At 38.0% G+C, this 24,703-nt stretch overlaps 1 protein-coding gene across 2 annotated transcripts in view; it reads right to left on the bottom strand.

Moving 5' to 3' along the window:
- LOC105230093 (uncharacterized) overlaps positions 1-24,703 on the bottom strand; it is a 359,356-nt gene that overhangs the window by 272,923 nt on the left and 61,730 nt on the right. Inside the window, exon 4 of one of the 2 annotated variants that reach the window (XM_011210682.4) lies at positions 17,262-18,868. The exons of the other annotated variant lie outside the window; for it this stretch is intronic. Within the exon in view, the coding sequence (XP_011208984.3) occupies positions 17,262-18,868 (1,607 nt within the window). The remainder of the gene's footprint in view (positions 1-17,261; positions 18,869-24,703) is intronic. 2 annotated transcript variants of the gene reach the window in all.

Consider the following 24,703-nt stretch of genomic DNA (forward strand, 5'->3'; position numbering starts at 1 on the left):
GCGTTAGAATTTAGCGAATGGCGCTTCAAAAACTGAGCCGAACCCGAAAAATCTAAAATTCGCTGAAAACACTGGAGGGCAACTCAGCCGAGACTTATAACAAGTGCACGGAAAATTAACTATAATGTTGGTTTGAGAATTTTTTGAAGGCGTTAATAAAGACTTAAATAAAAATGCTTGAATTTTTTTTTATCAGTCCGGGTCATTTTTGATCGAAAGGAATTACCATTATGTAAACGTGTCGTTTGAGGAAATAACGCCGAGCTTACTATGACACATCTACAAGCCAAACAATAGCAGAAAATAACTGCGAAACGATACCGAAATAACAATAAATAACGGTAAATGAAGTCCGCAGAAATGCACGAGTTATGCAAATAAACCGCACACTAGTTATGCGCCAAAAAACACTGGTAAACCACCAGGCAGCAGACGATTGATGACATTTCCTCACTAGGCCACATACAAAACAACAACAACACATATGTGCATGAGTATATATATGTATATTTTGGAATATACACATATTTCACGCCGGCAAACAACATGCAGTTGTCAACAGCATTCAATATAATTTGCATTTGATCATCATTAATCAAGCTCAAGCAGCCAACAATGGATCCATCGACCGCACCAAAACGAACCGCACAGCGAACTAATCAGCAAGTAATCATTCAACACGCTACAACAACAACTACGCAGAGATTAAACGTTAAACAATAGTTTTTCGCAGTTTAGCGATTTATCTGCTACATTGTTGTGGTTGTTGTTGTTGTTGTTGTAGCGGTCTTCCGCAACTTGCATGGTTTCTCACAACTTCACCGCAGAAACAGACAAAATGTAGAATTGGAGGTGTTTAAAGGGAATTGGGAAAGATGTATGGATGGAGGGAAAAGGTGAGTTAAAATAAAGTACCGTTGTTGACTGTTGGCGCCTTTGGACGACACATTTCTTGTGGTTTGACCACAAGCGCCTAATATGCGGCATTAAAGTTGATTGCTTCTTGTTGTAGTTGTTGGGTTGTAACACTTTGTAAGTAATTTTTGGTTGGTTGTTGTTGTTATTATTTTTGTGGTTGTTGTTATTGAAAATGTTGTTGTGATTTTTGTTGTTATTGCCTTTGATATTTCATTTGTTTTTGTTTTTTATTTCATTTATTTTTGTTTTTGCTTAAATTGTTGTTCTTATTTTTGTTGTTATTGTTATTATTGGTTTTGTTGTTGTTGTTAATATTGTTTATGTTTTTGTTATTGCAATAATGTTGATATTTTTTGTTGGCAATGTTGTTGCGATTTTGCTGTTTTGTTGTTGTTATTTCATTTGTTTTCATTTATGCTTATGTTGTTGTTATTATTTTTGTTGCTATCGTTATCGATATTTTGGTTTTGTCGTGGTTATTATTATTATTGTTGTTATTGTTTTTGCCATTGCTAACATTGCTGTTATTTCTTGTTGCTTTTGTTGTTGTTATTGCTGCTTTTGTTTTTGTTATTTCATTTATTTTTGATATCGCATATTGTAATTATTTTTGTTGTTGTAATTATTTTTGTTGCTGTTCCTACTTTTGTTGGTGTTCCTATTATTGTTGTTGTTTATGTTTTTATACTTGTTTTTGCTTTTATCGTGCTTCTGTTTTTCTTGTTATTACTTTCCGTATTGTTGTTGCTATTGCTGCTTTATTAGGCGTTGGCGTTGCCGTCATGTAAAACAATAATCAATCTCTCATTTTAATTTTAAATTTGGCTTTGTGAAATTGCGGTTTTACGCCTAAAATAATCACCGGCGCTTCCTACTCAATCTCAGGTTATCTCTATATAAGCTGTATAAGTATATGTATAATACAACAAGTACATTTCAAAATTTCGTTCGTTCGCTCGGCTATTAAAAATTCACGATTTTCACTTGAATTTCGTAATGCTTTTAGCTGCTGAAAATCAACACAATCAATCAATCAAAATTTATAAATAAACTCGGAAATCGCAATATTTTCTAAAACAAATTTTAATGAAGAAATTTCATCACAATTTGTGGAAACTAATTTATTGGTGGAGGAACATATTTGTTTTCGACACATTTTTGGGTAAATCATTTTATATTCCAATTATTTTGTGCTTAGAGGATTACGAAAGTCAATGTCATTAAGGTAGAGTAACAATGAGTGCTTTGTGTTAGCTCTTTAACAATAAGCTGAGAGTAGTTTGCGTGTAACTTAGCATATAGTCTTAATGCTGTTGGAAGAAACATACCGTTATCGTTGATACAAATTTTACCAGAAAGACGAAAATACTTATAATAGTAGATAAAAGGTCTGGACCGGTGTTATTCATATTTATTTTGCTCAATTTCATTCTAAAATCAAACAAATTGACCCATATATAATAATATTCACAACATGATCAGCCCTCTAGACTTTCTATGAAATTCGACGTTTTTTTCTCGTTTTTTTTTGACACGAGCTCAAAGAATGCTGAGTCAATCAATCAAAAAACTGTCGACAAAATTTTAGTGCGAAATCTTATATTTCTAACAACGCCTAATAGAGTAACTTAATCTCCTTATAAATATAATGCAAGATATAGATTACTAACGCCATATATTGGAAGTATTCCTATAGCTAGACATTATACACTCCATGATGTCAACCGAATCGAAAATTGGTAGAATGCGGTCAAGGAATGGTCTGATCTGATTTTATTTGTCGTTAAGCTAAAGTATGCTCGAGAACATATTTACACTTGATTATGTTAAGATAACTCAAACACCGACAGATATACCTAATTGGGCGTAAAATCCATTATATTATTGAAAGTTAAGGTGCGTTCCAAAGTAAAGAGGACTTTTTGAATCTAGCGCCCCCTGTTGGCGCCATCTGTATCTCGACTGGTGCGTTAGAAACTGCTATCTTTATCGATTGTTTAGTGAGAATTTCTTGACATTTCATTGATTGGAAGTGAAGTTATTGCCTTCTAAGTGTCAGTATGTTTGTGTTATCGGTGCGAAAATGAGCTTCGAGCAAAGAGCCAACATTAAATTTTGTTTTAAAATTGGTAAAACTTTTAACGAAACGTTTCAATTGATGAAACAAGTTTATGGCGATGATTGCCTATCCCGTAGTGGAGTGCTCGAGTGGTTTCAACGTTTTCAAAGTGGTCGTGAGGACATAAATGACGATCAACGTGTGGGTCAATCAAAATCCGTTATCACCGGAAATTCCATTGAAACTATACGTGAAATCATCAAAAATCAGTCCAAATCATCATTGAAATTCATGAAAATGGAATTGAACATCTCCAAAACATCGATTTATCGCATTTTGACCGAACATTTCGGCTTACGAAAGGTGTGTGCACGGTTTGCTCTGCACAAATTGACTGACGATCAAAAATTGCTCAAAATCCAACATTCGAAGGACGAATATTTGACAAAAAATCACATTTTAACCATTAACCACACCTCGTATTGACCTGAAATGGCACCGTGCGACTTCTTTCTTTTCGGAAAAATGCATTTTCCCATGAAAGAAAAGCGTTATGCAGACGTAGAGGCCATTCAAAAGGCTTGCATCAGCATACTGGCGCCGATACCGGCCAATGAGCTAAAACACTCGTTCGACATTGATCGTATTGAAGCTGAAGAAAACTATTTTGAATAAAATAAAATGATTTTTCCGAAAAAACTTTTTATTCTGGTTTTGTTTAAAGTCCTGTTTAACTTTGAAACGCTCCTTGTACATACGCATGAATCTGCGATATAAAGTAAACCATAAGTTAGAAAATATTTACAGTCTGTCAAGAAAGAGCGTGGTCGTATTAGTTTATAAAAAAAAATTATTTTATGAAACTTTCATATTTATATAGTATATATGTACATTTTACACATTACAAACAATGATGCAATTTGGTCAATAATATGTCCAGTCACCATCGGCGTCGATAATTGACTGATATCTCCGAGGCATGCTTTCTACTAATTTGACGACGTATTCTAGTGGCAAGGATCTCCATATCCGACGAATTTCGTAAGACAACTACTTCAAAGTGTATGTGCGTCTTCCACGAAGCTTCTGTTTAATATATGCCTACACATTTTCAATAGGGTTTGCATCGGGCGACTGCGACGGCCAATCCAATGTAACGATGCCAGATTGAGTTTTCCACTGAGTACAGAGTTTGCTGCAGTGTTTAGGATCGTTGTCCTCCTGCAGAATCCAATCTTCATTGTTTCTGATGAACCATCGTTTGGCAGATGACAGTAAAGCCTTTTTGTAGGTTTTTATCATTTTCTCGGCATTTTGGTTGTCAGTAAAGTGCCGAATCCCTGCTTTGAGAAGCAGCCCCAAAGAAGCACGTTTATTTCATGTTTTACGGTCCGCTGAACAAGCCTATTGGTGAAAGTTGACTAGGCTCGCGGGAGAACAGAAGGTGCCCATATAGAAGATTCATCAGTAAATATGACATTTTCAAAATCTCTATCAATATTCTCATGCGCCCAAGCTAGTCGCTTTTTCACAAGTTTTTCAGTCAACAGAGTATTCTTCTTCATTGTGTTGCACCATTTTAGATCATGAGTAGGAAGAAGGGTTCGGATAGTTTCGTAGGATATATCTAAACCTTTTGCCATTAATTTTGCTTGTCCTTGCCGCAGTGTTAAAGTAGAATTCCGTGAAAACAAATTCACTATTCTTTTTTCATCTTTTTTGTTCACTTTTCCGATCGAACCACGTTCTGATAAATCATCTTTACATTTTTAGCCACTATATATCGCTGTATCCACTTCTGTACAAATGCCTTCACTTTGTCATATATATAGCAGCCGCTGATTGCGACATTTTGGGACCTTTCGGTTGGATGCAAGGGAACACAGCTGCGTAGCGCGACGCGTACTTAGCACTCATGGCGTTTAACGTGATTCTCTTTCAAAAGATCAACGACAACTGAACCTTTGTTGACAATGCATCAAGAAGAAAACTTCCCTCCATCGGCTAGCGAAATCTTTCATTAAATGTCGGTAAAGTCGACCACGCTCTTACTTGACAGACTGTATATAACATATTTTTCGTTGTTTAGAACTTTGTGAGATTCTCTTATACTGAAATAAAACACAGAAGTTGTAGAAATACTGTGTCTGTAAGACATGAACATAAAGTAAAAAAAATTCAAAAAATCGCTTGAGAGCAAAATTGCAAAATTCAATATAATAAAGAATATTGTAATAGAGAAAATGTATAAATTGAAACGATTTTAATATAAAATTTTAGAATTTTTTACAAAATTTTTTTCTCGTAATTTTCTCTACAAAAGTCCAAACGATGCACTACAAATAAATTTTCTAAGATTAAATGTCGCCCAAGCCTCTCTTCAAACATTTACAAATACATACACACGCTCATATATACCCATATTTACATATAAAACATTTGGTTAACCAAAATGGCAAAATAAAATGGAAACTTTTGCCCAAAGTTATAATCCTCAATGAACAACAAATATTTGATGTGGGTTGCACCGAAAGACAAATGGTGAATCGATGACCGGTAATCTTTTAGAGACTTGGCCAAGACACGAGCGGCGCACAAAGCAAACAAACAAACACACGCATCTACCAAGCTGTGTGGTTGTATGTAAATATGTTTGCGGTGTAGTTGTTGTTGCCCACATTTAAATGGCCAAGCGACGGCGAAATTAAGAAACCAAGTAACAAGTTCAATGCTTTTTAAGACAAGACAAGATTTGTTTCCACACGCTGCTTTGTACTCTGCCTACATTCGGCTTGTGGGCGTACGTAAAACAACAATAACATGCGGCAACACTAAACGCACAGCTGCGACACTTTTGTGGCCAACAACAACAACGAGGTCTTACTAATTTTCATTAAGATGTATGTATGTATATGACTGTATGTATGTGTGCGTCTGTCGTTGCGTACACGCACTTCTGTAAATGGTAATGACAGCGCTGCATGTTGTTGTTGTAAATTAGTTTTATTTACACCAGTTGCTGCCCACTGTTGCTGTTAAATATTAATTCACTTTTGTTGTATAACATTGTCGATTGACGATTGTTGTTGTTGTGATGCTGCTTTAGCCATTTGATTATCTCGTTGTTCACTTGAAAGAAGTGGAAATCTCCGCTTTTGGTCAAAGCTATTTGAGTTGAGCCACCAAATTCTGGCGAATGACGCAACTGACGGCGATTTGCTCCTCAGTCGGAGTTCGGACAAGTTATTTAGCTTGGACAATTGGACTGTGAATTAAAAAAGATGTGTGTTTCCTCTATTGAACTGACAATTTTGAAACTTCGGTCATATAAACCATAGAACCCAGTTTATGTCGTAATCAGTTAGAGCACAAGATCGAATGTCATGCCTAAACTTGCTTAATCTGTACAATCTTATAGTAATTTTTCATATCTTCTTAAAGAAGGTTCTCTCCTGTCTTTCCAGTTTCACGCTTTTCCTCAAGAACAACATAATGTAAGAATAGTACATCAAATATTAAACTCTTTCTTCAAACATTTATTGACCACGCACCTACGAATGAACCCAAAATGAGTCCAATAGACAAGACACCGGGAAGACGGAAGATCCTGAAATATATGTACATAGATAATAAGAGTGAATTTATTGCATAAAGAAAGCTCCAATAAAATGAGACCCCACAAGCTGCGCCAACTATCGTCGGATAAGTGTCATCAACATCGCATGACGGTTCTATTCAGCGTATTGTGTGAATTGGACCTTTAAACCTGGAAAACTTAAAATCGACCAGATATTCACTACCCGCCATGACTTAGACAAGACCCGTGAAAAGAGAATCGACACACACCACCTCATCGACGGTTTCAAAGCTGCCTTTATGCCGGGATGTCTGATTTTTGGTATCCATGCAAAACTAATACGGCTGTGTAAGCTGACGTTAAGCACTACCGAAAGCTTGGTCAGGCTCGGGAAGGAGCTATCCGAGACCTTCGACTAAACTAAGTTTCAGACAAGGCGACTCCTTATATAGAGACTTTTTCAATCTATTGCTGGAGAAAACAATTCGAGCTGCAGAACTTAATCGAGCAAGTACAATATTCTTCAAGAGTGTACAGCCGCTGGCGTACGCCGATGATTTGTTACCATTGTCCTCAACAACCGCGCCGTTAGCTCTACTTTCTCCTGAATGAATAAGGAAGAGAAGAAAATGGGTCTGGTAGTGAACGAAATATTTCCTGTCATCAAGCAAATAGTTGTCCCACTCGCGACTTGGCTCTCACGTCACTGCCGATAGTCACAACTTCCGAGTCGTAGACAATTTCGTCTATCCTGGAACCAGCATTATAACCCCAACAACAACGTCAGAATAAAAATGCATTACAGAATAATTCTTGCAAACACGTGCTACTTAAGACTGAGTAGGCAACTGAGAAGTAAAGTCTCCTTTCGATGAACAAACTCCAAGCTCTACAAGTCACTCATCATCTCCGTTCTGCTATATGGTGCAGAGGCATAGACCATGACAAAAACTGATGAGTTGGCGTTACGAGTTTTCGAGAGAAAAGTTCTACGGTAGATTTATGGTCCTTAGCGCGTTGGCCACGGTGAATGACGCTTTCGGAGGAACGATGAGTTGTACGAGATATCACGACGACATTGACATAGTTCAGCGATTTAAAAGTTAGCGGCTTTGCTGGCTATGTCATGTTATCTGAATAGATGAAAACAGGCTCTGAGAATATTCGACGCAGTACCCGCTGAGGGAAGCAGAGGAAAATCTCCACTCCGTTGGAGGAACCAGGTGGAGTAGGCTGCACTTGGTGTCTCGAGTTTGAACCCAATTGTGAAAAGAAGAAGCGATGTAACGTCGACGAAATTCGGCATAAATAATTGGTCGAGGCAATGCTACAATCTCTGAACAGATTTTTTTGGATCGTATAACTATAGACAGCTACTGTCCCACAAACTGAAGAACTGAAATTAAGATAAATATTTTTGCATACCCTTTATTGCAATAACAAATGCACCCGTGAAGAGTACGATAGCTTCCGTACAACTAACGTTAACGGTTTTTTCTTGTTTTGCGTTCAATTTGGCTTTAATTCCCAAGCAATCATTAATTTAAGACAACAGCTCTAGTTTGATATCTCATTTCAATTGAAGCTCCACACTAACAACTCACCAACACACCATCACTTTAAATATTAAAATATTTTCAGGGGTCAATGTACACCCAGAACTGAAAAGGACGGCAAACATATGAATCCCGTTACTGCGTCATTTGTGTGAATTGAAAATGGATACCTCGAACCTTTTATTTAGTTTTTACCTACACATTTGGAACAATTTGAATTCTCAACCCGTACCAACTTGACTCTATGTACATCAGCTGCGTCCTGCAATCCTATTTAGCACTACAAATACGCCACACAACAACAACAACAGCAACACGGTACAATTTGCTACATTTGAGCTGACAAAATTGCAAAGACGCACAATCAGTGCGCATTCGATAGGCAAATGACTCAAACCAATATGACACTAATGGCATTCGCCCACCAGTCAAGTAAACAAGCGCTAACCGGCGCAGTTGGTGGGTAGGAGAGAGAGGTGGAAGCAGAGAGTGACACACAGAGGACGCAGTTCAGCTAAAAAGCACATGTGTATTCCATCTATATATATGTACAGGGCCTAGAATATATGCCCACACATACATATACATACATATATACAGACTTCTATGCTTCTATGCATAAGTATGTGTAGGAGATACTTAAAATAAAACCCAAATTAGTGAGACACAAGTGGAAAGTTGAATGGAATTTTTGAAGCACAGATTAATGACCTCACCATGATATTAGTGTTTGGTTAAGTGTGCCTTACTTCATACATACATATATCCAGCGCCGCGTCGCTGTTGATAAACCGGAAGGCAAATATTCCAAAAAAAAACTAAAAATGATGGGCATACGCATACTTATACACATATGGCAGCGGATGTATCAACTTTGTAATTGTAGTGGTAGGGTTAGTGGCGCTCGAATTTATACTTTCTGAAGTGCGGACTGCACATAACGGTAATTTTAATAAGTAAAGTTAAATTAATAATTATCACTAAGGGTCCTTACACCAGCAACTGGTAATTGCTGTGCCGGGAATATGAGCTAAAAACCCATTATTAAAGCATGTGTGTACTTCAAAGCGACTTTTTAGAAAGATGGGGGGAAGAAAGTTTTATAAATTTTAGTTGCTTTCGATTTGAAAACCTTTGTAGAGTAGTAAATCGAAGAAGCAGCTGGTATAAGCTAAGTGGACTGGCATAAATCATACATTTTTGATTTTAGTATTAAGATTGGGTTAGGAACTGGCGGCTACTTGGTATTTTTCTTCAGTTTTTATTCATGGAAAGACTTACGCCTGACCAACGATTAGAAATCGTTCGGCTTAATTACGAAAATTCCCATATTTTGACGCATTTTACGTCGAGATTTTCAATTGAAGGCGTACAGAATATAGTTTGTGCAAGAACTGAAGCCGCTCGATATTTCCGAGCGACATCGCTTTGCTCTGTGAGCTCTTGAAAAGTTCCAAGAAGATCCGACGTTTTCGTACCAAATTTTATTCAGCGATGAGACCCGTTTCTCGCACAAAGGGTATATAAACAAGCAAAATGATAGCATTTGGGACGAAGAGCAACCTGAAGTGATTCAAGGGCTGCCATTTCATCCGAAAAACCGTCAATGTCGATCGTTATCGCAACAGGATAACCGACTATTTGATGTCTGAAATTGAAGCTCGTGATCTCGACAACATTTTGTATTAACAGAACGGTGCCACTTCCCAAACATCACAACAATCACAGGATTCATTGAGGGAATACTTCGGTGAGCAAATATTATAATTTCATGTTTTGGGCCGGTCGATTAGCCACCAAGATGGCGTGATATCACACCGTTAGACTTTCTTATGTGGGGATATGTGAAGTCTTAAATCTTTGCGGACAATCTTGCTTCGACTCGAAGAACAAAGAAGGAAGTACTGCGTACAAACAGGAAAAAACTCGAGAATATTTCCCCAAATATTAACGAAGAATCAGCACTAAAGTATGTATCTTGGTGTTCTGACAGACGCGAGACTCAGTTACAAAGTTCACATTGAGAAAGTGTGTGAAAAAACGACCCATGTAAATGCGGCCTTATCTAGAATCATGGCCAACATAGCGACTAAAAAAAGCAGCAGAGCACTTTTTACCAAGGTTAGCCAATAATATGTAATGTATAGTATGTATGCCGCGCCTGTATGAGGACCAGCATTACTGCAAAAACATATGCAAGAATAGCAAAATCAGTGGTCCGGCTAAGCGCAATTAGAGCTATTAGCGCATTCCGCACGGTATCTCATAAAACCGCTAGTATTACGAGTATATCTGGTATAATGCCACCAGACATTATGGCTCGAGAGCTGAAGCGGATCTGTGACAAAATCAAAATTATAGGCAGCAAACTGCAAATGGCAGAGCGTAAAGAGGAAACACAAGTCAGTATACAGGAATGGCAAATTCGTTGAGACACAGCAACAAAGAGAAGATGGACGCACCGATTAATCGGAAATATAAAAACATGGATTGAACGAAAGCATGGCGGGATAGACTTTTACATGATGCAGTTTCTAACAGGACACGGCTGCTCCAGAGAATACCTGCATAGGTACGGTCGTGACAATGGAGTTACTTGCTGGATCATTTATATTTTTCTACTGCCCGATATTTCCAACACAGCGGCGGAATCTGCAGATGGAAGTGGCAGGCCGAACAATACCTGATAATATAGTGCCTTATATGCTGCAAACGAGGCAAGTATGGATAGGACAACAGCTCTGATACTGCAAGAGCTGAGAAGAGCCGAATAACAAAGAAGCAGTAAAGCTAGAGCTGCAAGTAATGAGTTAATGACGCGAGTTAATAGGCTAAGCTGACCCTGCGATGTAATACTTATCGGCGGTTCTGCAGGGCCTTTCCACAAAGCTACAGATGGCGGTGTTAAGGGTTTAGTATGTAGTCCATTATAGTAAGATAATACTGATTATGCGTGGTACCAAATAAGGTGTACCTTTAGCGAGCAATACGAATCGTGCATGCAGCATACTACTAAGTACGTAGGCTGCTATATATATCTCTGACGTAGGCAACACTAAGTGTTGCCAGGTGAAATCTGACATTTACATTATGCCTATTTCCATTATTAGGCCAGAAATATATATAGCAAACCTTGTATCAGTATCTATGGAAGATTCCCCTTGTGAAAACAAACAAAGGCCTCAGAGCAAACTATCACGCGTACCGTTAGCCAGTTACTAGTCGAAATGCTCGAACGAGTAATCGAAAATTGGACTCAACGGATGTACCATCTAAGACGTAGGCGCGGCCAACATTTGAAGGAGATAATCTACAAAAAATAAATGCCAAAGAATGTGCTTTCGAATGATAATAAAAAGTTCGCATTAAATTTGAAGTTTCTCTGTTTTTCCTTAAAAAAAAGGGGGAACCACGAAATGGATCACTATTTACTTTATGAAAGACTTTTGTTCCTCATAATTGCATAGTTTCCTTTCTGAGGCTCTTTTAGCAAATTAAGTTTCAGTCAGTGTGGTGGCGTCTTTAAAAGCTGTTGCATAAAAGGAAACCTTTAAGACTTTTAAAATTTGTTTAATGGAAGAATTTCTGGATTTGGAGAGGGTTACAGATTTTTTAAGTCACTAATTGTCTTTGCCAGAAAAATCAGCAATAATGGTATATATTGGTACATAAAACTTTTAACCTCAAGCTAGCTAGAGCAATTTTAAATATTTTTAGCATTAAATAATTAATAATTACTTACATACACAGAAATTTACTTAATTACGCAGTAATAATTCAAATTCACATTAAGTGTCTGCAAACGCCACACTGCGCACTGGGTCAATAACCAATTGCTGGCGTCAACACTTTTGTGAAGTAGTGTCAATGTATGCACAACCGGAGGCAAATATGCGGTGAGAGTCTAAGTTACAGTTAGAGTAGGTGGCTGCCTGCAATTTCTTAAGTGCAAGCCAAACTTAAGGAAAGCGAGAAAATACACACGCACGCACACACACTCATATAAATATATGGCTTATAATTATATATGTATGTAGGATTATATATATATAGATATTTATATATTTAGTACTGCTCCAGCTAAGCAAAATCGTTTTGGAAAGTCTCTTCAGAAATAAGTATAAGAGATTATTAAAACACCAGCTGACACAAGTACCTTGTATGTATGTGTATATGTACATATGTATGCGCATATTTATATATGTACATGTGTGTGTGAGTGTGCTTAGTAGTCAGGATATTGAAATAGCTGCAACGGCACTTCATAATTACCGCATGTGACACAGTTTTCGCATAGTAAAAATAACAAGGCACACACACACACACATGCAGGTGAAGCAGTATACACACACATACAGACAGTTCTAATATTAACACCGCAGTCGCGTGAATAAACGCACTCAGCCAAGGTATGCATTTATTAAATGCATGTGTGTGAGTGTGTGTATGTATTTCAGTGTATGTGTGTCTATTTTAGAGTGCATGTGTGCTTGTATTTGTATGTGCCTGCACTTGCTTGCGTATTGGTGCTGCATTCAGCAGCGATTTCCTTGGAGAATGCTTTGTATAAACACACAAACATTCACACTCACTCACACCACACACCCTTTCAATATGGAGCAAAAATGTTTGTGTGTGCAAAATGTAAGGAGCTACGTACGTGCCGGAAGCGCAAATTCCACTTCCTTAAAATCGCTTGCAGTGAGCTGTACTCCTGTCCGGCTCTCCAAGTGCTTGTAGTTGCTTCTTATTCAATTTTTTTGTTTTCTTATTATTTTTTGTTTTTGTTGTACACTTTTCACTTTTACTGCTGCTTGGCTGCTATGGCAATGCCTTTGCGCTTATTCTTTAATTAACTTTATTTCAACGATTTTTTGTAATTATTTTAATTTTGGAAAAATTTTTGTTGTAATTGTATTAATTTCTGGCGATCATTATTTTTTCCTTCTTTAGCACACACATACGCGGCGAACACGTGCGTAATTATGCGGCAACGATTTGCTGCAGCCACACATTCCCACTTATATATAATATATATCCATAAATATGTATATTTATATATGTATATCACTTGAACTCACTCCACAATTGGTTCAGCGAAACTTCACTAAATAAAAATAAATAAGATTTTGACATGTTTGATTGATATGCGCAAGAAATAAAACACCAAAATAAATAAAAATAAAACAAAATAAAAATGACGAAAAAACGTAAAAATTATGCACGAGTGGTGTCGATTGAATTACAGTTGCTATTGCATATGTATGTATACATACAATATGTTTGTATGTGTGTAAGAGCACTTTATGCTTCTGACTTTTGAGTTACTCATATATATTCATGTATATACTAATGTATATCTATGCAAAAACACACACATACGCGCTATTTCACGGAAACGATTTCGTACGGCACAAACGAGGCATCAAAATCTAACGAATGCAGCAAGGATATGATTTTAATTTAGAATTTGTTTCATGAATTTCTTATTTTTTTAATTACATATAATTATAATTTAATTTATTTAATTAGATTTAAAATTCTCTAATGTTAATTAAGCTTAAAATTTTTTATTTAATTAAACTAAATTTTGATTGAAACAATTAATTATATTAAAATTTACTTAAATTAAATTAATAATTTTTAACTTAATTTTTAACTTAATTAATTTAATTTAATTAATTATTTATTAATTTGATTTAATTAAACTAATAATTTTGATTGAAACAATTTATTATACTAAAATTTAATTAAGTAAATTAAATTATCAAATATAAGTAATTAGTTAATTAATAATATTAAATTTAATTAAAAAAAAGGTAAGAGGAAACTAAATAGAACTAAGCAAAATTTAATTTTATGAATTCATATTTAATTTTTAATTAAAATAAATTAAATTTAAAAATTAAAATAATTAAATTTATTTTAAAATTAAAAGTAATTAATTAATTTAATTAATTAGTTAATTAATAATATTACATTTAATTGAAAACAAGTAAGGAAGGGCTAAGTTCGGGTGTCACCGAACATTTTATACTCTCGCATGATAAAGTGATAATCGAGATTTCATTATCCGTCATTTACATATTTTTTTATTTTGCTGTAAAATTAATTAGAATTAAATTCTGAGAGATTTACCGATATTTTCGGTGAAAAATTAGGTTAGGTTAGGTTAGGCACTGAGTTCTTCGTGTTCGATATCGGGGACCTTGAAAAGTTATAGCCCGATCACGACAATTTTTCCACAAGGGATCCCTCAGCTCAAATACCGTATTTGTGTAAAGTTTTATTCCGCTATCATCATTGGTTCCTAATGTACATATATATTATACAGAGAAGGCATAAGATGGAATTCAAAATAGCGTTGAATTGGAAGAAGGCGTGGTTGTGAACCGATTTCACCCATATTTCGTACATGTCATCAGGGTGTTAAGAAAATATTATATACCGAATTTCATTGAAATCGGTCAAGTAGTTCCTGAGATATGGTTTTTGGTCCATAAGTGGGCGACGCCACGCCCATTTTCAATTTTTAAAAAAAGCCTGGGTGCAGCTTCCTTCTGCCATTTCTTCCGTAAAATTTAGCGTTTCTGACGTTTTTTGTTAGTCGGTTAACGCACTTTTAGTGATTTTCAACATAACCTTTGTATGGGAGGTGGGCGTGGTTATTATCCGATTTCTTCCATTTTTGAACTGTATATGGAAATGCCTGAAGGAAACGACTATGTAGAGTTTGGTTGACATAGCTATAGTAGTTTCCGAGATATGTACAAAAAACTTAGTAGGGGGCGGGGCCACGCCCACTTTTCCAAAAAAAATTACTTCCAAATATGCTCCTCCCTAATGCGATCCTTTGTGCCAAATTTTCCTTTAATATCTTTATTTAAGGCTTAGTTATGACACTTTATAGGTTTTCGGTTTCCGCCATTTTGTGGGCGTGGCAGTGGGCCAATTTTGCCCATCTTCGAACTTAACCTTCTTATGGAGCCAAGAAATATTGCCAAGTGTATCATGATATCTCAGTTCTTATCATCTTGTGTACCAAGTTTCATCATGATATCTCAATTTTTACTCAAGTTACAGCTTGCACGGACGGACAGACAGACATCCAGATTTCAACTCTACTCGTCACCCTGATCACTTTGGTATATATAACCCTATATCTGACTCTTTTAGTTTTAGGACTTACAAACAACCGTTATGTGAACAAAACTATAATACTCTCTTTAGCAACTTTGTTGCGAGAGTATAAAAATGTAATTAATTTTAAATTTAATTTAAAAAAAAATTAAATTTTAAAATAATATCGAATTTAATTTTAAATAAATATAAAAACTAAATTTAATTAATTAATTTTTTGAATATTAATTTAATTAATTTTAAAATTAAAATTTCGTTAAATTTTAAATAAATATAAAAACTAAATTAAATTATTAAATAATTTTAATAGAATTAATTTTTAAATTTGTTTGTAATTTTCGTTAAATAATTTTAAATTGTCCGCTTACATGAAAGAAAACTTTTATTTTTTTTTTAATGGGAAGATACTTAATAAAGAAGGATTAGTCAGCTGCGCAATCCAAACAACAACTTAATTTAGCTCATTAACAGTTTGTCTCTAATTATCTAATAAGTGTTAATAAGTTAATTTTTTTTTGTTATTTGTTACTTTTTAATTTCAAACTTCAGTTGACTAAAAATATTCGTTCTGTTTTATTGCATCATTGCTTCTTTATATTTTTTAATTAATTTTAATTATTTTAATTTTTGATATTTTAATTATTTGTAATCTTGGCTTATTTTTTTAATATTTTTTATAAGTTTTTGGGCAAATTTAATTTTAATTTTTTTTTAATTCATTTTTTAATTATTAAAAAAAATATGTACACATATTTATTATTTTGGTTTTATTTAGTATTCCAATTAATTATTTATACTTTTTACTATATTAGATTACTTGTATTGCTTTTTTCTTTTTTAGAAATCTTTTATTATTTTTACAAATTTTTCCGTAAATTAAATTTGAATTTTCTTCCTGAATTTTATTTCGTATTTATTGTAGAGCTCATCTATTTAATACTTGTATTTATTTAGTTGCAAAAAATATTACACACACACGTACACATCGCCACAAATACAATATTGTATGTAGTAAGTGCGTGGCCACAGAAGGACACTCGGGCACAAGGCCTTAAACCGCCGCCCGATTGAGCTTATTCAGCTGCGCCAACAATAAACACGAAAACAACAATAGCAACGGATAACGGTAGCTAAAACATGCGTACGTTTTTGTCGCTCGGCACTGGCATAGATGGTGCGTAAAATGTCAAATCGGCTTAGACTGGTCGCCACACCAATTTTAAGTACGCGCGCCGAGAAACGTGTTGCGTGTCGCCCGAACCACGAATTGCGAGTAAAACAAGGAAGTCAGCTTAAGCGCAGATAGGCGAAGACAGAACCGGCCACAAGCAAATGCATTGCCTTGGAATGAGCGAAAAAAAAAACAAAAACAATAGTAAAAAGTCACACATTACTTGCCACAGCACTTTGCCCGCTCAAATCGCCAATAAATACCGTACACACGTTTTTGCGACGACTTTTCCACACACAAACGAAAAAAGCAAAGAAAAAACAGTAAAAGGCAGCAACAATTAATGGCTGCAAATCGACGTTGGCGCTGTTGCAAGCAAAACCTCAAGACAGCCAATGCATGCAACAACAAAAAAAAAAATAGAAAAAACAACAACAGCAACAAAATATTGCTGCGACACATTTCGCGCAAGCACTAAAACATTTTCATTTCGAACAAAGTAGTTGTTGTTATTGTAACAAATTATTATTATTGTTGTTGTTGCACGAAGCAAATTTTTTGTAAAATATAGAAATTGCTTATTTCGCTCGCTGCCAATTTATTATCACCTACACTTTAGCGCACTGCAACGTTTTGCTTCATAACCACACAAACACAGACACGCACACACATAACATGATTTAGCACTGCGCCGCACCGCACCGCTTATAATAAATGTGCGAAAATTTGCAATTTCTTTTTTTTTTTTTGGTGCGAAGGTACTTTTTTGCTCACAAATGTAAGAACAGACAAAACAAACTGTAAATGTGAAAATGTGAAATGCGCGCGCGTGCGACATACCTGTACGAAGGCGTAGTGACACCTGCGATATCCGAAATACAACTGACCGTCGAGTTGGCCGCACTGGTGCATGGCGAAGTTGTTGCGGTGATGGCTTCGCCAACTGGCGCTGTTGACGTCACTGCCAGCGTTGGCGTTGGCGTTAATGTTGCTGGCGCTGCTGGTGAAGCTGTTAACAGTTTGGCGGCCACTGTGGCGTCGCCCGTGTCTACAGCCTCCACTAAAGCGGCAATGCTCTCCGCCATTGTTGTTGTTGCTGCTGTGGCTTCAGCTGGCGTTATAATGATGGTGGCGTTTGTTGTTGTAGCTGTTGTTGTTGTTGCGCTGGATACCTCCGAGAGTTCCTCGTCTGCTACGCACTTGCTAACAGACTGTTCGTTGGCAGCAGCGCTGTTAGCTACATTCTGCGTAACAGCGTTGTTAGCAACATGTTCAGCAACATGTTGCGTGTGTGGCTCAGTGTTGCGTTCGCTGTTGTCACTTTGCGCGCCAATTCGCTCGACTAGTACTGCCTTTGCCTGCATCATGTCTGTACAAGTTGTTGTAATTGTGGTGTTTACTGTTGTTGTTGTTGCCATGGCAGGCAACTGCAGCGGCTCCACTACAGTTGGCTGTGTATCTTGTACTTCGACTCTCGCGCGTGTCAACATAGCTGTTGCGCATGTCGGCGACGACGACGACAGCGGCGAGTCTGCCCGCTCTTTCCCAGCTGGCACGCTTGTGCCCGTACTCAACGCTGGCGCTGTTGTTGGCGCAATTGTTGCTTGCTCATTAGCGCTAGCTTTTGTTGTTGCCACGGCGCGCTCTCTCCACTTTTCGTCTTTTATTTTGTTCGCTCTTTCGGCTTTGCTTGTTTTGGTTTTCGTTTCGGCACGCGACTCATGGCGGCGGCTGGGCTGTGAGTACTGCAGTGTTTGATGTTGTTGTTGTTGCTGTTGGTATTGCTCACATTCCATCTGGCAACATGTATCGCAACTTATAGTCATTGCCGGAATGGTGGTTGCTGCTTTATGTTGTCTGCTGGACGATTCTCGGCTGCTGCTGCTGGTGGCGGCGCGTCGTTTCTTCTCTCGCCGACTGTGGTGACCGCTGCCGGTGCTGCCACCTTCCAAGGCGCCACTGCCGCCTACATTTTTGTGTTGCTCACTACTGCCTGGCTGTGTTGTAGTTGCCGAGGTTGCCGCATTTTCTGCATTTGCCTCGTCGCCCAGGTTCAATGCCATCGCCGAGTACCCTGTTGCTCCGGCTGCAGCAACATTTGTCACATTCGTTGCTTCAGCTTGTGTTGCTGCACTTTTGGCAGCTTCACTGCTGGTCGTCGTCGTCTTGTTGTTGCTGTTGATTTTGCTCGTTGCGCTTTTCGTTCGTTCACTTTTGATGCTCTCGCTGTTAGCCGCCAGCGTGTCCTTGGATTTCGTTTGTACTGTGGTCGCGTTGGCCTCGTCATTCGCAGCGACCGACTGCACTGCGCCAGCATTGTCCGTGTCCAATTTAATGTCGCTGCCGCTGGCTATGTGTTCATGTGATGGCTCTTCTCCTGGCGCTGCTGCTTCTTCTTCTTCTGCTTTGTTCTGTTGCTCCCGGTTGAATTCAGGGCTCGTTGTTGCCTGTAAGAAACGGTACTTTTTAAAGTGTGTTGAACAGTCGTGCGAATTCGTTTTAAAAGACAGTTAAGATTGTGTAAATTGGAGTATGAGTGTATGTATATATAATGTACGTTGTCGTTGTAGCCAGATAATTAATTCTAGAGAAGTTATTCGGAAATACTGCGGAAGTGAAACCCTTGGTCTGATCTAGATCCTAAGGAAAATGCCTCTAAACATACGATAAAATGTCATAGGAATAGACCAACTAGATGACCGATGCTGGTTTAAAACTCATATATACAGTAAGAGATAGACTGGGCAACGAAAGTCGACCTCAGCATATGTAGTACTCCTTAGCATATCCTCCTTACCTAGGCAAACAAAAACAAAAGAACAAGGAAGTTTAAGAAGCCAGATTTTCCTGGAGCTCTCAATCTCTTGTTTCAGTTTGTCAAATCACTGTTGTGGCTCTACAAAAAGGTGGCAGCCATTACGCTAGCAGTAGATGTACTTTTAAAAAGTACGGCTTATTTTAGGGTAAACTTTCTTAAGATAAGTTGAGCCCTACATTCATATTAACGATGACTTGTGTGGGTGCCTGTTCACAGCGGAGTCGTCTGAGACAGTAAAACAGATGAACCTATAAGAAAGAGCATCCTTACCTAAATCCTACCAAGATGGCAACGAGCAGGTGTTCCCCTGTCTACGTTGCCTAGGGCGCTGGATCTGTGGGCCTCACGTGAGCGAAAGCCATCTGGCCCACAAGATCCATGGAACTACTAGTTCCTAGCCAGTTTCATATGACCGCAATGATAGGACACTGTCTCATGGGAACTCAGGCGGTGGTGTTAAAGATTATTGAGGACGCTAAAGTTGCAGGAAAGAAAATGAGATAGAAACATTTAGACCCTTCCCTTCTAGAAATTTCCTACAGTCCAGTTTTCGCTACACTAAGGTTAACCTAACTGCCTTGCCACACTTGTTACGAACTCGATGAATTAGCAGGAGTGGATAGTAGCCGACGCAATTAATTTGTGGGTAGCCCTAGGCGTTTTGTTGACATGCGAAGGTCTTTCTTATCCATATCTAGTAGTTCTGGGCAACACGACGGACAGGCATCTCTGGTTGCCTTTAATTATCCAAGTGGCCATGCGGAGAATCAGAATATTTAATTAACCTTATATAACCTAAAGTCTTGCTCTCATATCTCTGGTCTAAAAGCTCACGTAACCCTTAAAAGTGCTTGAAAATATTGAAGAGTCCTGCCATTGTTGCATTAAAAAGGTCTAAAATTTCATAACAAAAGCTCCAACATTTCCGTCCTCAAGTCACTCAACTTAACAAACTATTATTAGCTTTATTGTTATTACTAAGCCGACATTGCGAAGACCTTTGCACACACTGTTACACACACACAACTATTCCGAGCACAAATCTGTCATTGTCTCAACTCTACCTGCATTCCGTGAAAGTCTTAAATTGTACTACCAACAACTGCTAGGCAATCTTTACTTCCTCAATATGGCCGACAGTTTGTTCACCTCACGAATGTGTCTTTGTTCTAGGCATTGTTACCGTTATATGGCTACCACCTAATCTGTTTGTGCCATTGTCCTCGTCCGCGAAATATGACATTAAGCAAATTTGCTCAATTAATTGAAAAACTTTTACTTTGACTCAAGTCTGTCGAAATGCAAAACGTCTGGGGCATTGGCATTGTCAGCCGCACAGTTGACGATGAGTGGAAGAAAAAAGCAGAGGAGCTCACCTGTCTCCGCAAACTAAGAGACGGGCGGGCATAGAAGCGCCAGTAACTTGCTAATGATTTTGTCAATGAGAAAGGCACATCGAGCTCGGCGTTTTGTGTGAAGAATAAAGTCTCTGCTGTGTTTTTGAGCGCCTTTCTTAGATACCCACCACCCGCGCCGCTTGCAGGTGTCGTGGATGGCTGCGGGGTTTCTCAGTTCAAATTCATTGTCACTGCTGTTTGTTTGCACCATCCTTTTCTTGCCATTTTCCCTCCACTCTGAACCCCTTCCCTGTGGCGTTTGTTTAAGTTTGCCGGCCTCGCATAGCTACAAATAATGCCTGGCATTCTTTTGATTGGTTTATTCTTGCCGCATCACTCCGCGAGCAGAGATTATGAGGGAAACTTCTGTGTAGTTTCATTGACTTTTCGTTTGTTGTTTGCTAAATATTCGTGAGTTGCCGTTTGTTTGTTTACATATTTAACGTAATCGCTAACTTGGTGGAAATGTCATTTAGTTTCCAAGATTTCTACGGATTTTTTTTGGTCTCTCATCTCCTACATTTTTTGTTATAAATATTACTATTATTCTGGAAGGGTTTTGAATGTTTTACTTCAAAAGGCTTTTATGAAAGTGCTCAATGTCTTTGCTCCTCAGCAAAGTTTTAAAAAGTTCTTTACAGAAATATTCGAATTTATTGAAAGTTTTGCTGTAAAGCAGAGAAAGTGTACATTTTTGGAACATATTTTCGGTCTACTGTTCGTAGGTTTTATATGTATTCCTATTGCCTTACTGAATATTTTTATATAGTAAGTACTTCAGAATCAGATCTCTCGACGATCTCGAGTCGCAATATGTATATTTTCGCCATAGTTTCCAACATCTTCGTACTCTGTCATCCTCTCTTAGCCAAAAATATTTTTGATAGCATCCATTTTTGTAACTGACTTGGGGGACTTTATGTTCATGAGAACGAATAAAATTCGACGCAATATTAGTTTGTCCAAATATCTCCCTTTCGCCTTTTTGTCTTTGATTTTCCAGGCTATATATAAAGCGCTACAGAGCTCGTATCTTATACATCTTTGAAAGGTCATGACATAACCTACAAAACGACGCTATGCATGATTAGTTTGGCACTGCGTACAACAGTTATAAAACATGGAACTCACTAACTCCGAAATTCGCGCTATTTAAAGTTTTCCTACGTTAAAGACAAATCCGCTACAGAAACGTTCCGCGAGATTAATGGTGTTTTGGGGGGATAAGCCAACCGGCGGAAGACCTGTGACGACGAACACCGATCAAATCATGGAAAACATCGAGTTAGACCGGCATATGGCATCTCGTAAAATCGCCCAGAAGATGGGACTTAGGCACCAAACTATCTAAACCATCTGTGAAGGCTGGATACACAAAAAAGCTGATGTTTAGGTGCCACATGATTTGACGCAAAAAAAACCTTCTGGATCAAATCAACACTGCGATATGTTACTGAAACGGAATGAACTCGACCCATTTTTGAACCGGATGGTGACTGGTGACAAAAAATGGATCGCATACGACAATATCAAGTGAAAATGAGCCGGGATTGACGGCCAGGAAGGTTTTGCTGTGTGTTTGGTGGGATTGGAAGGAAATCATCCACTATGAGCTGCTCCCATATGGCCAGACGCTTAATTCTACCATCTACTGCGAACAACTGGACCGCTTGAAGCAGGCGATCAACCAGAAGCGTCCAGAATTGGCCAACAGGAAGGGTGTAGTGTTCCACCAGGACAACGCCAAACCACACACTTCATGATGACTCGTCAGAAGCTACGAGAGCTCAGATGGGAGATTTTATCGCATCCACCATATAGCCCGGACATAGCTTTAAGTAATTACCACCTACTCCTGTCCATCGCGAAAGCTCTTGTTGGTGTAAAGTAGAACTCAAAAGAGGCTTGTGAAAATTGGCTGTCCGAGTTCTTCGTAAATGAGGAGGGGGGCTTTACGAGGGTGGCATTGTGAAGTTGTCGTCTAGATGGAAATAGATTGTCGAACGAAACGATGCATATTTAAACTAAATCCGATCACTGTAACACTTTTTATAAAGCATTGAATAAAGAGCACAAAAGCGGAAGAGAAATATTTGACAACCTAATATCTTGAAGTCAACTAAACTTGGCAAAGGTAAAATATTTCTGGAAGGATGATTTTGCCATCTTCCAATCAACTTTGGTAATGTTCAAAAAAGAAACTTGTTGACCGAATTTCTATAACTAGAAAGAAGCTGAGAGTAAGAACTCCAATACTCTTAACTATGTGACAAAAGGACCAGTAAGGAGATACTGAAATTGACCAGAGTTAGCAGAGTTTACGTAGCGTGACAAATTGATGAGTCACAAAAGAACAAAAGAACTTTTAAGTACTTTAAGTGGCTTAATAACACCAATTTTAGCTGACATACAGCTCTTTGTGGTTCCGCCATGACCAGCCATTCATACTAGTATAAGCCTTACCAAGAATGAACTCGCTGTATGCGAAAGTGAGGTTAAACTGGTTTTGTAGCCATTTGTGCTTAAAAAAAATTCAAAGGCTGTGTAGAAGCGTGAAGCTAGCGTTGATAGAGAGTTCATGAATCATATAGAACCATTTGTGTCAACAATATGTACATCTTTTGAAGAGATAACCATAGGTATGTCATGTCTGTCGAAATGGATCATTCTTTAGATTCAGTACAGCCGAAGTTAACGTATTTTCTTGTTTCTATCACTTTTTTGAACATCTAGAGTGGTAAAGGAACATATCCGCAGCATTTCGCTAATTGTGGGGATTCTAACAGGTCATTGCGCTGTCGGTGTCTACGCGACGGAAAGGTTGAGCATCTAATTGAATGTTAGTTGTAGTGTTGTTTGGAAGAAAACGTGATATAAAGATCTCAACTCTTACTTCTTGATTGCATCGCCTTTGCCTGAACTGAACTCACTCTTTCAGACGACCGATAAAACACCTAAGCAAATGTGTATTGGGCACAAGGCGCTTTGCCAAATCATAAGATCTGCTATTTTTGGCTCCACAAAGGACTATATAGCAAAGTTCAAGTATGATCCTCAACTTGAGGATCAGCCATTGCCCCTAACCTAACCTAACCTGCAACCGCGAAACCCATTCCACGTCGTCATACGCGGAATAAGCCCACAGCTATCAATACTCAATTCTGACAATGGTTGAACTGCAGAAGCCGGTCTAAATATTCACATTTTATTCATGCGTTGGTGTTTCTTGAATTTGGAATCGGCTTGCCAAAGCACTTCCAAGAGATGACGCACCGTTTATATATATATTCATATACATTTACGCAATTACAACCATTTCTTGAGTTCAAATCGCTCACATTCATACCCACAAGTATATGCAACCCTCAACCACACTGCCATAGAAACATAGATATGCAAAATGCCACACATACCAAACATACCACAGCTGCTTAGGCCTACATGCGCCCATGCACAACCGAACAGAGCTGACGACACCGCCAGGGAGACTTGTCATTGTACTACCTGCCTGCCAGGTTGCTGACGCTTGACTTGACTTCTGCGGCTTCAACTCATTTAATATAAATTGTTTCATTAATGAAATATCCCAACAATGCAATGCAATGAAAAGTCAGCGGCAGGGCGGCGCGCTGATTATGCAACACACAACGCATTGCGCCTACCGCACAGCGCGCCTCTCTTACCGCGTGCCATACACCGCTTAGACTGGAATAACAACAACGGCGACTTGGCGCGCGCGTCAACACGTGAAGCGCAGGACAAAGTTTTCGATGTCAAAATGCGAAGAAAAATCGAAAAAGACATGGCTTGACATGAGACTTGAGTGAAATAAATCCAGACAACGCCAACAACAACAACAAAGAAGAAGGTGGGTGAAAAGGTAGACAGCGCCACATGCGGGCTCGGCAAATAAACAAGGTAAAAGTAAAAGAAGAAAACTTACAAAGTGGCAGAACTTTGCTTGCACAATCAAACGCGCTAACAACTAGAGATGCATAACAACGAATGCATAATACTATAAAAACAAAAATCGCTGTATAACTAAAACAAACGCAAAGTAATGCAAT

Source organism: Bactrocera dorsalis, chromosome 5 (assembly GCF_023373825.1).
Source record: "Bactrocera dorsalis isolate Fly_Bdor chromosome 5, ASM2337382v1, whole genome shotgun sequence".
Classification (NCBI taxonomy): Eukaryota; Metazoa; Arthropoda; class Insecta; order Diptera; family Tephritidae; genus Bactrocera; species Bactrocera dorsalis.